General features: G+C 44.7%; 1 protein-coding gene across 1 annotated transcript in view; it reads left to right on the plus strand.

The window, feature by feature from the left end:
- The window catches only part of Pcolce2 (procollagen C-endopeptidase enhancer 2), a 56,227-nt gene extending 40,439 nt beyond the window's left edge, over window positions 1-15,788 (plus strand). The window contains exons 5-9 of the mRNA XM_021207026.1: window positions 2,800-2,936; window positions 6,589-6,743; window positions 13,142-13,225; window positions 14,818-14,985; window positions 15,198-15,788. Coding sequence (XP_021062685.1) covers window positions 2,800-2,936; window positions 6,589-6,743; window positions 13,142-13,225; window positions 14,818-14,985; window positions 15,198-15,328 — 675 coding nt within the window. The 3' untranslated portion in view covers window positions 15,329-15,788. The remainder of the gene's footprint in view (window positions 1-2,799; window positions 2,937-6,588; window positions 6,744-13,141; window positions 13,226-14,817; window positions 14,986-15,197) is intronic.
- The last annotated feature ends 1,655 nt before the right edge of the window (window positions 15,789-17,443 follow it).

The raw sequence follows: 17,443 nt of genomic DNA on the forward strand, positions 1-17,443 counted from the left end.
TCTGCCTCTGCCTCTGCCTCTGCCTCTGCCTCTGCCTCTGCTTCTGCCTCTTGGGCTTGAGAGTTAAAGAAACAGAGAGGAAAAGCCCAGTTGGACAGGTGTACTTACAAAGACCTGGGCTAAATTTTCCCTTGTCACTGTTTGACTTGCAAAGTCATGGATTCAATTTTCTATTATGTAATTATAACTTTCAAAACAGTTCTGAAAATACAAATTGTAAGCAAATCTCACAGAGGACGGTGTAGACCTGTGTCAGGTGTAAAGACCATGAGGCTGCACGTATCAGCACCTAGCTGTGTGGGGATGGAGGCCCTCAAACACAGGCACATCCCAGCGTCCCCTCTGCTTAATCAGTCCACCTTGTTTAGGCCATGCCTCACTCCAGCAATGCCAGCAAGCAGCTACAGAACCTTCAAGGGACCCTGTCTCTGATGATGGACTGGGGTTGTTTGAAACAAAATGTGTGCAAGTTTCTTATCTGTTACTCTGAAACAGTGGCTCTCAACTGTTCTAATGCTGTAATCCTTTACCATGTTTCCTCAGATGATTTCATTGCTACTCTGTAACTGTAGTCTTGTTACTGTTATGAGCTGTAATCTAAATATCTGATACACAACATCCTAAGGGGTCCTGACCCACAGGTTGAGAACCAATTCTCTAAAACAGTCAGCTGAGATCTAGTTTTCTAGTATGTGTGTGTGTGTGTGTGTGTGTGTGTGTGTGTATCTTTTTCTGTGTATAAGTATTTTGTCTGTGTCTATGACTGTGTACCATGTGTGTACCTGGTGCCTGTGGAGGCCAGAAAAGGACACCTGATTCCTGGGAACTGGAGTTCCAGATGATCATGAGCTGCCATGTGGGTGCTGTGAAGTGAACCCCGATTCTCTGGAAGAGCAATCAATGCTCTTGCCCACTGAGCCATCTCTACAGCTCCACGGCACTTGCTACACATTTGTTTTTAACATCAATTATGATCCAGGCAAATATAGCATGCAAGTCACTGAGGCGAGCACACATGCACATACAAATGTATACATCCACCCTGCGGTCGTACCTCAAAACTCAGTCCTACCTTAAAGACTAGAAATGCAGCCATTTATTTAATAGTGGAATGCTACGTGTCTGTGGAAGGGATTACAGTTTATAGCAATATTTAAAAGCACATTTTTGAAATACTTCAAACCATTACATAATTCTTGAAAGGGTGTTGATCGTCTCTCTGTGACATTGTTAATACGGCTGACCATAATAATGCCAGTATAATTAGCTTCCAAATTATAGTTCTGCGTCTTCCCTCATGGCTCTTCCTCTCCATCATTTGGAGTCTGAGCTTTGTTTCTCTGGTTTGTTTTCTTTCATGCCACTGAATGTTTCACCAGCACTGGAGTATTTAGAACCCACTGGTAGTCCTGTCCAAAGAAGAAAAGCATCAGGAAAACGAGATCCCGAGGAATTTCTGTGCAAGCGGATGGAATGTCCTCTAAAAACACCACCTCTGGATCTTGTCTCCTCTCGCTTTTTAATCTCCTCTCCAAAAGCTTTTATGTAACAAATTCTTAGGGCAAGAAAGTTCAGCCAGTTTTCAAATGGCAACTATTTTATTAGTTGCTGGTGGAAAGTCAGCGACTCCCCAAAGGAGATGTTTTTACCGTAGTTTAAAGCAATTTTTAGCTTGAGTGAGGCAGTTCTCTACCATCTCAGATGCGACTTTTTAAAGGTAGGCAAGCATCCACATGTGTGGCACTGATGATCCAGTGGCCGCTGGGTCCGATGGCAATCCTATTGCTCCCGCCAGTTTTGGTCAGGTTAACGCACAAGTGTCTTCTTGGGCTCTCGGGAATGAATGCCCTTTATTTAATGGGGGTTGATTTCCATTGTCTTCCCTGAATTAACAGACAGGGTCCCTGGCTACCTATTGCCCAGCAAGATTGGGTAGCAGCTGAATGCCACCATTGTTAATGACCCAGGGAGATGCCCTTAGAGTCACACACTGGAAAATTTCTCAAAGATACTGCTTGTATCGGTTCCTTATGAAATTAAAATGGACAATTCACATGAATTATTTAGGATACTCTTACTAGTTCTGGAGCAAAAAAATAAATAAGGAAGGAAGGGAGGGAGGGAGGGAGGGAGGAAGGAAGGAAGGAAAGAAAGAAGAAAGAGAGAGAGCGAAGGAAGGAAGGAAGGAAGGAAGGAAGGAAGGAAGGAAGGAAGGAAGGAAGGACAAACAAAGGAAAGAAAACCTTTAATATTCACATTGTGTGCATCTCCTTTGTGTGTTTCTCCTTAAACTCTTCAAAAATTAGCCACACACCACACCCCCACACACCTGTGCCTGGAGTGTGCACATGTACATTCATACTCTTAGATAATATTTTTGATCTCTGTTCATTTCTTTCCAGAGGAGAATGGACTAGTATTCAGGTCCATTTATCACCAGCACACACACCCAGCTATTTAGATAGAATCCCCCCTTCTTTTTTCTTTTTCTCTCCAGCTTTATTGAGATATAGTTGGCAAATAAAAATTGTGCACACCTATAGTATACATCTGTGCTTTGATCATGCATACATTATGAAATATTACAATTGAACTAATTAGCACACCCTTCACTTAGCAGAGTTACACTTTTGCATGTGTACACATCGACACGTGTGAATCTGAGCTCTTAGCAATTTTCAAATGTACGTTACTATGATTTACAGTTACTGTGGGATGTAATGGATCTCCAACGCCCATTACAGTTCCACTGGAGGCTGTTCAGGTTACTGACACTTCCACACTGTGCTTTTCCCAAAGCTTATAGAGTTAAAGTTTGAGAAGTTTGATGTTGAGCGCGATAACTACTGCAGATACGACTACGTGGCTGTGTTTAACGGTGGGGAAGTCAACGACGCCAAAAGAATTGGGAAGTACTGTGGGGACAGTCCGCCTGTGTAAGTAGCATCTCTTTGTAACCCTGTGTCACTAACGTTTCTATGACCCTAGACCTGTGGCTAAACCCCATGTTAGGGTCTCTATGGCCATGACCAAAAGGCAAATTAGGGAGACAGAGTTTATTCAACTTACATGTCCAGATCACAGTCCCTCGCTGGAGGAAGTCAGGACAGGAACTCAAGCAGGGAGGGAAACTGGAGGCAGGAGCTGAGGCCCTGGAGGGGTGCTGCTTACTGGCTTGCTTCCCCTGGCTTGCTCAACTTGCTTTCTTATAGAACCCAAGACTACCAGCCCAAGGATGGCACCACCCACAATGGGCCTTCCAACCCTTGATTACTAATTGAGAAAATGCCTTACAGATGCATCTCATGAAGGGATTTCCCCATCTGAGGATCCTTTCTCTCTGATGATTCTAGCTGTGTCAAATGGACATACATACAAAACCAGCCAGTACAACCGTCCTGCTAAATTCCCTGATTACCTTTATTTTCTGGAAAATGTTACATTGTTTGCTGACAAAGCTTTGGATTCCACGACAGTGGAGCCCCCTTCACCCAAACACCGAGACCAGCAGCCACATAGACAGAGGCAAGGTCGGTACCCCAGGGGCACAGATTCTGCTGTGTCACAGACCTGCTAAGGGGACCTCAAGCATTGGGAAGAATAGGAAAAAGCCAGGAGCTGAAAATTCCAGACAAAGAAACCTGAAAGCTTAGTACAAACCCAGATGTTTTCCTTGGTGGACTTTCACTTGAGACTTTGCAAATAGAGAAAATATATTCTTTTCATCCAAAAATGAAGAGAGGAAGAAGAAAAAGCCACAGAAATCACTCAAGATATTTGACCAGTGGTGGTTTTTGTTTTTGTTTTTGTTTTCTTTGAAGGAGGGAAATAGTCTGACCCAGACCAGCTGTAGCAGGGCTCTGGACAGGGTTTTAAGGGGGAGGACTTGGGACAAGAAAGAAATAAAGCAATAAGGAAAAGAAAGGGTTAAATGCTGGGGTCAGGAGGGCGCCCCCCCCCCCATGACCCAAGCCAGTTTATAGTTCCCTATAATCCCTCATACTGGGAAGCAGAAAAAGCCAGCAAAGAGCACCACACAGCAGAATCACAGGGAGCTCAAACATCTCAAGTTCCCCTTTAGTAAGGTGCATTACAGGACAGCAAACAAAGCTTTCACATCCTGTCGGGAACATCTGCCTGTATCCATACGGGGGTGGGGGTGGGGAACATCAAGGTTCCCAGGGTATCTCCACCCCATGCTTGGCGTGACCCTCACTAGGTGAGGGGCAAAATGCCCGCATCCCATCATCAGGGCCAATGGGCAGTTACCAATCCAGCCGAACCCCCAACCTACGTCAATGTGGCTTTCTCCAAAGTTCTGAGTTCCAATTAGCACAAGGGAGAGCTGTTTCAACACTACGCACAGGTCCTCCTAAGGAAAATAAGCAACGTTCAACAGCTTATTTTATTATTTTAATTTAAGTTACATTTATTTATTTACTTATTTATTTATTTGTTAGTATGTGTGTGTATGTGTGTGTGTGTGTATGTGTGTGTGTGTATGCGCACGCCAAGTGGGATCTGGCGCTCCAACTCTGATCATCCGTCTAAGTAGTAAGTTCCCTTACCTGCTGTGCACCATCTTGCTGACCACAGAAAAGTTCATATTTTAAAACATAAACCTTTAAAACTTGTGTGCTAGGCTTTAATGTAGAAAAGTATAAAACCCGACTAGAAGATATTTTAAAACACTTCACTATATGGAGCTGCTCATGGCTGGAAAGACTCCTCTTTGGACAATAGTGAAACTGGATTTTATTAGACCTGTCGGCTGTATTCTAAGCTGTAGATGGGCATGCAAGACTGTGGGTGGTGGAGATAATACTGAGTCCTAGGGAAAAGGACCAAGAAAGGGAACTCACCTGCCTGTGCACATGAGACTGTTTCAGGGAGCTGAGAATTAAGACTGAGATTTTAACATAAAGAATGGGAAATGAAGCCACAAAGAAAGGCCAGGAGTTATCTACACATGTCTGTGGATAGTGCACTCCACTGAGACCCTTGGGACAGTGGGGAAAGGAAGACCCCATTGGAAGCGGGGCAGAGTCCACTTATTCATACACATAATGAACTTGTATGTCCATAATCACATAAGGATCAACAACAGATAGGATGAGAACGTAAAGAGAAATTTGAAAAGAGAATTTTTGTATACCTTAGAGTCGAAGGAAGACACACCAGAGACATGTTTTCGTAACCTTTATTTGACAAAGTCCTAAATCCCACAATACACTAAAAGAAACTCAAGAAAAGATAACTCAATCAAAAAAAAAATGGGTTTATAAGAGAGCAGGTTTATAAGAGAGCAGGCTGAGCAAGCCAGTGGAAGCAAGCCAGTAAAGAACATCCCTCCATGGCCTCTGCATCAGCTCCTGCTTCCTGACCTGCTTGAGTTCCAGTCCTGACTTCCTTGGTGATGAACAGCAATGTGGAAGTGTAAGCCAAATAAACCCTTTCCTCCCCAACTTGCTTCTTGGTCATGATGTTTGTGCAAGAATAGAAACCCTGACTAAGACAGTACTCTTCCTTGAAAAAAAAAAAAATCAAATTTTGATATAATGTCATAGAAAAGTCAGGCCATAAACAGCAGAACAAGTGCCTGTGTAGAACGCATGGGTGGATTTCCACTTCTGCCTATGGGAAGTGCTTGTTGCAATATTATCCTTTAAACAAGATTAGTGTGTTTGGTGTAATTGTAGGTGAGAATTGCGTATAGGGAATTTTTAAATTCTTACTTAATACTCTCCATAAGCAAGTGAAAACATGTCTGTTAGTTAAAAGCTTGAATCTCTGGCGTATCATTTACATGGGATGGGAACCATGGATCCACGTCACGATCCCCCTACTTCCGTGGGTCCCCCACTTGCTTCCACAGTTCTCCCAATTGGTCTGTTCAAGCCTGGCTCTGCCTGCTCACTGCTGTGGCTCTTTCTGGGCTGTGGAGAGGCCCAAGTGTTCTCTGACTAGAGGGTTGTACCAGAAAGGGAGTTCCCTCAGATCACTAATCTAACCAAATAACTTGCTTAATCTTTTTCTACATATGAATTAGTTGTTGAATAAAATGAGCCAAACAGCATTCTCCCCATTGTTTAAGAAATAAAAATACCTCGGTGCCTCTCATACTCATCCCCTAAGAGTCCGAGGGCTTTTGAGGCTTAGTCAGCATGACTCTGACCCTGAATGTAGTTCCAACTGTCAAGTTCCTAATGTTGGAGCTCTTAATGATGTTATGACTGCCGATCAGTAGTCACCTGTTCCCTCTTTATCAGCACTTCCCTGATGGGGATTATAAGTAGAAATGCTGCCATTGCAGGCAGACATTAGCCTTCCCATTAAAAAGGAAATGTGGTCTCCTGAGCCCTCTATGTTATCAGATCTGTCCCTCAGATTCCCCATCACCAGCAGCTGGTGTCAGCTGGTTCATACAAAGAGGACGGTAATACAGTCCTTGTGACAGTAGGGTGTTAGGACCTTCATTTTCTTCCCAAGTGTTTTTTTGAATTTTTGTTTTTCAACCAGTTGTTAATCTAGAAGGTTGGACGTTTTGAGAGAGGTGCCTCTTAAACTTTGACTGTGTTTCTATCCTAGGCCGATCGTGTCTGAGAGAAATGAACTTCTCATTCAGTTTTTATCAGACTTAAGTTTAACAGCAGACGGTTTTATTGGTCACTACAAATTCAGGCCGAAAAAATTTCCCACAACCACCGCCATGCCCGTCACCACCACACTCCCTGTAACTACAGGTAAGATCTTGTGTTTGGAAGCTGGCACAAATACCTTGGAATTCCAGAATTCTTTTGAGGTAGACAAAATAAGAAGACACCTGAAACAGAAGTAAGCAGGTGAGAACTTGTGTGACATGATAGTGAGATTTCGTGGATAAATGAAAGGCAGGTAAGGATGCTTGCCAGCCAGTGGTCTGTGTTAGCCACAGAAGAAAATGATGGCTGCCTAAGAATCACCAGGAAGCTGATTATAATATAAACACTATCTCTATAAACCCAATGTTCCTTCACTGGGACATAGCAAAAATATTCGCTTGGTTTTTTTTTTTTGTTGTTGTTGTTTTGTTTTTAATTTAATGTAATAATTGGCACATGTTTGTGGTGTACAGTGTTTGATTCATGTATACAATGTGCAGTAGTGAAACCAGAGTAGTTATTGTTTCTGTCTCTTTACACTTCGTCATTTGTTTGCACTGGGAAGCTTTAAGCTCACCTCTTCTAGTTCTTAGAATACAGAATCCAGGATTGGGGAGGACTGGGGAGGGTTGGGGAGGGTTGGGGAGGACTGGGGAGGGCTGGGGAGGGCTGGGGAGGTTCAGCAGGAAAAGGGCTTGCTCTGCAGGGGTGGCAGCAGCCTGAGCTTGATCCCTGCGGTCCACAGAAAGGTTCGAGAAGAGGGCTGATTCCACAGAGCTGTGCTCTGACCTCTGCACACACGCCTCTCCATAATGAAAAATAAAATAAAATAAACATACTACTTTAACTATATATAATACAGTAATCATGTAGTCACGGCACAGTGCTGTTGGATTCTAGAGTGTTCCTCCTGTTTAACTGTGATTTGAAGACTGGTGTCCTGGTCGCCTTTTCCCTATCTCCCTTCTATCTTTGTTTGTTTGTTTGTTTGTTTTCTTTGTTTTTGGTTTTTTGGAGACAGGGTTTCTCTGTGTAGCCCTGGCTGTCCTGGCACCCACGCTGTAGACCAGGCTGGCCTGGAACTCAGAAATCTGCCTGCTTCTGCCTCCCAAGTGCTGGGATTAAAGGCATGCGCCACCACCGCCCGGCCCCCTATCTTCTTATAGTGTTCATTTTATTACATAAAATTATATTTTAGGTTAATGTTCTAGGACCTTGATACCTGCCAGTTTTTAACAACTGCCAGGTTTAAGATTTTGTTTTGTTTTTGTATCTCAGAAATTGTCATATAATACATATGTGTGTGTGTGTGTGTGTGTGGACATATATATTTAAATGGAGTAAATCAAGGGAAAAACGTGCACTAATTACAGAAGCTGGAAATGGTCGTGGGCCATCTGGAGTTGGTGAAGGCACTGGGGCCTGGTATTGATCTCTATGCCCCACCTGCTCCACCCTCTGGTGATTCAGGACTCAGACTAGAAACCCCAAGTCAGGGAGAGGATAAAGTGGCAGCTAATGGCCTAAGCTTGCTTGCCTGCTGTCTCCCCTCGAGCAGGCTTGTCCTGAACACAGGCATGTCCTGCGAGTTCTGGTTCTCATCCACGCCCCCTTGTGGCCTGGCTGCGCACTGCCTCGTGTCCTACTGTCCAGTGTCCCCAGCCCAGCGCAGTGGACCAGACATTCTTACAGTGAACTATTGGAGAGATCCATGGTGCTAGTGGCTTTCTGGCTTTGGCTCCAATTTGGACTTTCTGTAAAACTGCAAGTGTGGATTGCAACTACCTCCCAAACGTTTCATGACACCCAAACGGAACCATGCACGCTCAGCTCTCCTCTGAGACACTCTAGTGCTTCAAGCCTGCTTTCTACTTGTTTGCCCAAGCACAACCCTGACATCAATAGACATTCTCATAGTCATCTTTGCCTCCCTTTATCCTACCTCGCCACTTGCATCTCCCACACCAGCATAGGCCGCATCATTCTTCCATTAAGTTTGGCATTTCTAGATGTGTGATCCAACATGGCAGCCCTGGGGGGTGCTTGGGATAGTCATGCATTAACTGATGTGCCTGCTGATTACCGTACCTGAACACCCGGAAGACCAAATTGTATGTACCCAGCACATAAAAACCTTCAACAAGTATCCCCATCAGCGTCCATAGCTCCGTCTTCAAGCTTCGCCTCTCTCCGTGTGCTTCAAATGCTTTGACTTTTTAGAACTAAGCTTCACAGGGAGAAGCTGTCGAGGGTTTTAAGTAAAGGGGTTTTAAGTAAAGATCCAAAATGAGATTTGTTGCCTGCAACCTGGACCCCATGGAATGAATGGATTATAAGAATTCAGGCAATGAGCATGCCCTGTGGTTGTTTGGCTGAACTATGCCATAATATAAATGCCTAGTCCAGAGATGAGTGGAGGACAGTGACAGACCCTGGTGGTTAACTGCACAGTATCCCCCAGTTCCCTGGCTTGCACAACTTGGGGGAAGAAGTTACTGTTCACTGAAGCAGACTGGGGAGTAGGAGCCACGTGTGAAGGCTTGAGGTGTCTGTAAGACAAGTCACGCAGGCAGATTGCTGTGCTTCCAGGCCAGAGAGGGAGGTTTATGCAGAGTTAAAGGTCATGGACATGCAATGGGGCCTTCTCCAGGGCTGGAGAGATGGCTCAGCAGTTTAGACACTTGCTCTTCCAGAGGACCTGCCTTGATCCCTGGAACCCACGGGACCCTCCAGTGATAAAGTGAGATAGCCATTGGATTAAATAAATGATCCTGAAAGAAGATATGCTATTCTGGTGTGGAGGTTTGAATAGGAATGGCCCCCATAGATTCATGGGTTTGAATGTTTGACCCACAGGGAGTGGCCCTATTAGGAGGTGTAGCCTTGTTGGAGTAGGGGTGGCCTTGTTGGAGGAAGTGTGTCACTGTGGGAACAAGCTTTGAGGTCTCCTATGCTCAAGCCCCACCCAGTGTGGAACACAGTCCCCTTCTGCTGCCTGCAGATCAAGATGCAGAACTCTCATTTCCTTCTAGAGCGCCATGTCTGTCTGCCTAGATGCTGCCATGCTTCCCACCATGATGATAATGGACTGGATCCCTGAAACTGTAAACCAGCCCCAATGAAATGTTTTCTTTTATAAGAGTTGCCTTGGTCATGGTGTCTCTTCACAGCAATGGACACCCTAACTAAGACACCTGGATATTGGGATATCTAAATTTGCCGTTTAAGAGATGGGCAACACATGCTCCTGCATTAGGACATCTGAGCCTGGGTTTGAGTGGTAGATGCAACAGAGGATTGTCCCTAGTGAGTATGAAACTGGGTCATCCACGAAGATGGTGGACCCTTGGAGAAAGGCATAGGAGAAAGGCTGAGTTAAGGGCTGTTTGTGAATGCAGAAGCTGAGACAGTGACCACAAGATGAGCTAGGTGGAATGGTGTGGCCTCTGACTTAAAAACCAGAGGGCAGAGATATACTGGGTGGGCAGGAAGCACCGATGCAGGGCACCCACCCACTCCCAGATAAACATTCCAAGGCTGAAAAGCTGCTCTCCCACAATCTGTCCGGAGACTACTTCACTGTCTGTTGCCATGACAAAACATTGACTAAAACCAACTTGAAGCAGAAAGGTTTATTTCGTCTTACCCTTCCAGAAGCAGTCCATCCCTTAGGGAAGTCGGGGCGAGAGCTCAAGATAGGAAGCTGGGGGCAGCAGCTGAGGCAGAGACCATGGAAGAGCGCTGCTCGCTGGCTTGATTTCCAGTCCAGCTTGCTTTTTTTGTACAACCCAGGACCACCTGCTCAGCACCGCCCACAGTGCCCTGGGCCCGCCTACATCAGTTAATAATCAAGAACAGTGGAGAAACAGCTCAGGGGCTCAGACATGGTTAGAGTACTGGTTGCTCTTCCAGAGGACCTGGGTTAGATTCTCTGCATAAACATGGCGACTTACAACTGTTTGGAACTCCAGGTTTGGGGGATCCAACCCCCTCTTCCAGCCTCTCTGGGCACCAGGCATACATGTGGTACACAGACATATATATATATAGGCAAAACATTCACGCATGTAAAACAATATGCCTCCACAGACGCCTCCAGTCAGTCCGATGAAGGCATTTTCTCAATTAAGAGTCTCTTTTCCTGGCTGTCTCTAGCTTGTGACACAGCTTGACAGCTGACAACGGACTACACAGTACAAAAGATACAGCTTCATCCTTCTACAATGCTTCTGAATTCTTAAAAAAAAAAAAAAAAAAGCCTGGTGTGGTGGCACACACCTTTAATCCCAGCACTCTGGAGGCAGAGGCAGGCAGATTTCTGAGTTCGAGGCCAGCCTGGCCTACAAAGTGAGTAGGCCAGTTTCTATACAGAGAAACCTTGTCTCAAAACAACAACAACAACAAAAAGTTGTTTAAGAAAAAGAGCCGAAGAAAAATCACAAGAAACACATATAGACACAGAGACACACACATTCACACACTTGGGAATCTCATAAAAAAAACCAACCCATTAAAACAAAGCCATAGTAAATATGCAAAGGCTCTGTAAGGTTTAAAAACACCCCCCTGACAACATGAGGAGACAGAACCTGCAAGCTGTCATTGAGTTCCTTTTGTGTCAGCCATCTACCGCTGGCTTGTGACCCACCCTTAGGAGTGGTTTGTATCCCCAGTGAGACCCCCGTAGAGAAAACTAATTTCTGCTTTGTAGGGCAAGGAGCTTTACAGCTCCACCAGTAAAAAAAAATAAACAGCTGCCCCATGCAGTCGTCTGAAATCTGAGCAGAGGTGTTTCAGGTGGTGTTGGCTGGTGGGAGGGCTGTGTGACAGTCTGTGTTCAGATCCCCAAGGCTACAGTTCACAGTGCAGCACAGGCAGACACTGTCACACACACCTCAGATACAGATACCTACACATTTGAAACTGAATTCATTTTCTAGCCATTGTGCATTCAGGAAACCCTTCAGCACCGCCAAGCCTTTTGTGGCACCTCACATTCAGTTACAGGACCCCCCATGAGCTGCAAGGGACTCTGAGCTAGGGTTTGTGTGCTGTGATAAAATACCATCACCAAAATGCTACTTGGGGAGGAAAGGATTTATTTCTTCTTATGTAGTCCCTCCTCCACGGAAGTCAGGGCAGGAGCTAGTGTGGAGGCCATGGAGGGGTGCTGCCTACAGGCTTGCTCCTCGAAGCTTGCTCAGCCTGCTTCCTTAGACAGCCCAGGACCATGAGCCCAGAGATGACACCATCCATAGTGCGTGGTCATCCACCAAGAAGATGTCCTACAGATTTGCCTGCATGTCAGTCTTATGGAAGCATTTTCTCAGTGAAGATCACCTCTTCCAAGATACAGTTCCATTTGTGTCCGGTTGACAAAGGCCAACCAGCACAGATGCATAGCTAAAGCTGTGAATTAGATGCTATCAGGGCCTCCCCAGTCGGGACAGCACGAATGTTTCCTACGCTCCTCATCACATGTTACCTACAGAACAAAGTTACCACCAATTGAGAATAACTGTGGGTCTAATTATACTTTTAACTTGTGTCTCTTGGTGGATGGAACTGATAACTGTTTACTTCTTGAGATCCTTAGAGCCAATGCTGGGTTCAAAATAAACAGCTTAGTGACTCCTCGAATCAAACCTAACACTTTACACATGAGTAGTAGTCCTAAATCCCTGTGCTATTGATAACTAGAGAGCTGTATATTTTAAGCACACCAAGAAAGCTCCTCTTATCCTCATGAGAACACCAGTAGATTCCTCTTGTGAAGAATTAGCCTGCGCTCTGTCCCTTCAGATTTGTTGGGCAGCTTTTTTGTCTTTTTATTTTTCCCCTAAGCTGGGCACTCAGGTCAATTCTGTTATAATGTGAAGCATACATACATACATATACACACATACATACACATACATATATACATACATACACATACATACACACATATACACATACATACATACACACATACATACATATACATGCATACATACATACACATACATACATACACACACACACATACAAAGCAGTGGTTCTCAATCTTGTTCGAGGGTCATCTAGGACCATCAGAAACATCAGATATGTACACTACAATTCCCAACAGTAGCAAAATTACTGCAATGAAGTAGCAACAAAAATAATTTTATGGTTGGAGTTCACCCCAACATGAGGAGCTGTATCAAAGGGTCATGGCACTGGGAAAGTTGAGACCCACTGCTCTAAAAGAAGCGAATGAGACTAAATTTGGATTATCTTTGATCTCAGGTTTAACATTCAGTAGAGAGGACTGAGTTCGGTGAGGAAGAACAGTAGTTGGTAGCATGAAGAATGTCTCTTGCGTGGTTCATAATTATTTCACTGCGGTGGTAAGCTTGGTGGCTCAGGGAAATAAATGCTGATCTCAACTGGCTAGATTCTGACATAAACACCAATTATATTTAAATTCATTTTCCGAATCTCAAGACTCCCTTCTTTGAATTTCTTCTTTGAATTAGGTCTAAAACCCACCGTGGCCCTGTGTCAGCAGAAGTGTAGACGGACGGGGACTCTGGAGAGCAATTACTGTTCAAGCAACTTCGGTAAGAAACAGAAAGCAGGCTTCTCTCTCTAATGAGAAACATGAGACTGTGTGCTTAATCTCACAGGCACTCCCGTGACTTGAATGGTGGCTGTTCAGCAACACAGTTCATTTACCCACGGAAACATAGTCCTGTCCACCAGAGTGTGTCCACCTGGGCCCTTTGAACTGTTTGGTTTCACAATGAGAAAAATGAGCTTTACAAACAGTTCCCACCCCTGGTCCCCCACCCCCGCCCCCTCCTGCCCCATGTATCAGTTTAAAAGTTGACTCCTGACCCATGATGCTGCTATTCGGTGTATTCTGGTGGACTTCGTGAAAGAGCCTATATAGTCTTTTCTCACACACCAGAGAATTCATTACATGCTCGCATCTGGGATCCAGCTTAAGTTTGTTCAATAGTTAGGCTCACATTCAAAAACTGGCCTCTCTCAAAAGGAATAAGTATCTTCTCCGTTCTGTCTTAAGGTAAAACATGAAAAATCTGATGCCCAACAGAAGCTCTTGTAAACTGGAACCTGAGAAAGGAGGAGCTAAATGCTTGGGGTTTCTACGGGATTTTCCCAATTAAAAACTTGCACAATCATGAAAACCACTTGAGAACAAAAGATGCCAAATTTAATCTTATCAGGAAAAGAAAGTTACTGCAGCCCAACAGGCTATCAAAAATAAGCCCCACTTCACCTCTACCCTCTCCTCCACTCCCACTCCCGCCCCCAAGTTCTGACTTGCTCGGTGCCTTAATGTGGTAACTGCCTGCAACCCGGGTCTGTCTTGTCGGGAAGGGATGGATTTTGTGCAGTTTTCATGCTGAGTTCAAATGACTGCATAAAAAATGGAAGCAAGTCTTTGCAACCACACCTGGGTTAGTCTTCTGTGGAAGGAACTGCCTGCCCGGGCTTGGGAGTCCCCTGATTTCCCTCCGCTATAGACTGACACTTTCCAGTGGACCCACATTACCAGGCATCAAAGGAAAGTGTTCTGGGAATTCTGATTTTAGGAGCGTGGTGTATTACATAAGCGCTGGGGGCTCACATTGTCCTGAGGGAGGTTAGGTTACCTGTGTCTAAAACCAGCTTTAGCTTATCATCTGTGGCTCACTTAGATGGCACAGTGACCAAATATCACCAAGGGACCGGGCGAGTTCTGAGCCGTGAAAGGGAACTCTCGGGGGGGGGGGGGGGGTTGTATCGGGAGTGCCAGGTGCAAGCACACAGCTCACGCTGTGTTTTAAGTTCTTGCTCCGTTCTCTACTTTCATTTTCTAAGTGAGATTAAACTGGGTTGCTAAGTGCTTGAGAGCAAAACTCATAACTCTACCCCTTAAGTGGCAGGTATCCACGGGTTAGAGAGAATGTTTTAAAAGGATCTCCATCTTAGCCGCAGACTACAGTTAGGAAAGCAGCCAGATGTCTTTTCTGAGAAGTTACGCCCAAACGTAGTATGATCTTTTTTTTTTTTTAACCTTCATTTTAGCGATTTAAATTTTGAGACCCCTTTAACACGTAAATTTTCATTTCTAAAACTTAAAAAGAATTGAGATCGTTTTTCATCTCTGCCTGGAGTTGCCTTCACTGTGGGCCTTTCTCTACAGTGTTAGCCGGCACAGTTATCACGACCGTCACTCGAGGTGGGAGTTTGCACGCCACAGTCTCGATCATCAGCATCTACAGGGAGGGCAACCTGGCCATCCAGCAGGCTGGCAAGAACATGAGTGTCAAGCTCACTGTGGTCTGCAGGCAGTGCCCCCTTCTCAGACGAGGTAAGGACGGAGCTGTAGCCTTTCTTCTGGGAAAGCTCAGAAGCAGAGAAGGGAAGGCGAAGAGAGGGGAGGCAAGTCATGGACCTTTCCAGTCAGGGGCTGTTGAGGGGAAGTGAAGTCAGGGCTAAAACATGGTCCGCTTCTGATAGAGAAGGAAGCCATTAACCATGAACACGAAGAAAACAAAAACAGTTATCTTTCTCTTTCTTCAGGTCTCAATTACATTATTATGGGACAAGTGGGTGAAGATGGGCGTGGCAAAATCATGCCAAACAGCTTTGTCAAGATGTTCAAGAATAAGAATCAGAAGCCCATGAACGCGCTGAAGAACAAGCAGTGTTAGCCTGAGCTGTCACATAACCTGAACTTGCTCATCACCGCTGAACGATCTGTCCTCCCCACGTAGAAAAAAAAAAAAAAAAAAACCACGCTATTTAATGCTGAGCGTTCTGAGAGATGGAGCTGAGTTACTCCTCACGTGATAGATGAGTGAGCCACACCCCCAGTTCGCAGGTGGAAGGCCTGCGCCTGCGCTGTGCGCTGTGAGGTCAGACATCTGAGAACCCTCCCACCCAGAGCCTGATGGGGAACAGCAGCGAGCTCCGGCATCTGGAAGCTTGTACATACATCTCTGTTGGAGGATATTCTAGAGTCGAGTTGTATGAAGATATAAAAAGGATTTTTATAAAGTGCAATATTTATAATGATATTTGGTTACCTTCAAGCATTTGCTCTGAGGTGTCACATTCTTTTCTTCTCTTTCATTTTTTAAAGTCAATGCTTAATAAAATATTTTAAATGATTATAAGGCAGTCAGATAACCTTGTTCTCCCAGAAAATACAGCTGTGGAGCCAATCCCGTGAAAAGGTGCTCGAGGTGGTATTTGTGCATAAAGTTGTCAGTTGTGTTGGCTTCAAGTTGGCACTAAGAGTTCCGGGGTGATGCAGTGATGTCAGTGGCCTGTAATCCCTGTCTGTAAGAACAGAAAGGTGTCCCTCTGGCATCCAGTCCAGACTCCTTCATTTGGTCTCTGAACTGCAAGCTCGGATATATATAGGTGCTCTCTTCTCAGCAGAGGCAGTGCAATCTTCTAAGTGTCGTAATTTCAAACCCAATGTTCACAATGTCCCTAGAAGAGGCTCCCGCAGCCCCGGGAGGAAGCCACCTTCCCACCCGAAGCATTTAGTGCTAAGGACTGATACTTAGGCTTGCATTCACTAGACTAAGCAATAAGGTAATCTAAAAATTCAGCCGTGAGCTCCGGGTGCTCTTCTCGGCCTGTACCCATCTTACTGAATCAGACTGTATCGGTTGAGATGAACTGCTGGAGCAGCAGCTATACCTGCAATGGGTATGACAGTGTCTGCCTCCTAGGAGATTTCTGGCCAGGGGCTGTGAAAGGGGCCTTATCTCTATCTAAAGATGCTACGAGGAACCCTAGATAGACAATGCCACGAGTCACAAGGTCTCCTATGATAGGCATGAAGTTGTAGAACTAAGGGGAACTCTTATTTTGGTTGAAAAGGGCAATTCCCAGTTCTTGAGCTGACAAACACTCACGTGGCAGCAAAATATTAAGGTAAGTTGAGTCAGTTGGAAGGGACAGAAAGGGTTCAAACTCCTCCTGAGATGCCCATCAGTACTGGGACCTCACCAGCTGAAGGAGAGGATGGGTTAGAGGATCCTGCACCAGCTAGGTGGTGGCTTCTCTGGGCAGTGGCACCCTGTCAACAGACCTGCTAATGGAATCCTGTCAAGAATGCACCGTAGGGACGTGGGGATGAGTGCAGGCTGTTGTCTCTCAGCAGAAACGTCTTACTGATGAATTATTGTGGACACCTTGTTTGTGTGGCTTCATGGTCACAGTGTCTCCTGTGTTGCCAGTAGGGTCTGGAGGCACACTGCAGTAAAAACCGAGAACAGTAATCCAAGCTATCCGTTCCATTGACAGCTCTGGCACAAGACAACTGCTAAGGGGACTGTGGTTAATAATTCATGACACTGGCTCATCTTTCAACTCAGTTGTTTAAAACAGATAGTCAAGCCAGGTGGCAAGACTGCTCTCCCCAGTCCTACAAGTGCTCTAACTTTGGTTATAAAATCACTTTATGTAGGCAGAATTTTAGTTCCTTGGTTATAAACATAGGGAGTTGCGGTAGGCACCTGTATCCATCAACCAAGCCTATATATAGGATAATTTTTAAAACTTTCCCACTTAATGTACCATGAAGCAATTTTTAAAGAACTACATTGTATGGATACCTTTCTCCAGCAATAGTGAATAATTAAATATCAGTGCCAAAAAGGAAAACAAAAACAACAAAAAAATCTTTTTCTAGAAATTAAGAAATACGCTGTTAAATAATTAACTTTAAAAATCATGACATAAAAGTATTAAAACTTAAAACTTAAGATACCTTAAATTTTATAATTTCATAAATGATACAAACTAAGAAA

Source organism: Mus pahari, chromosome 10 (assembly GCF_900095145.1).
Source record: "Mus pahari chromosome 10, PAHARI_EIJ_v1.1, whole genome shotgun sequence".
Taxonomy (NCBI): Eukaryota; Metazoa; Chordata; class Mammalia; order Rodentia; family Muridae; genus Mus; species Mus pahari.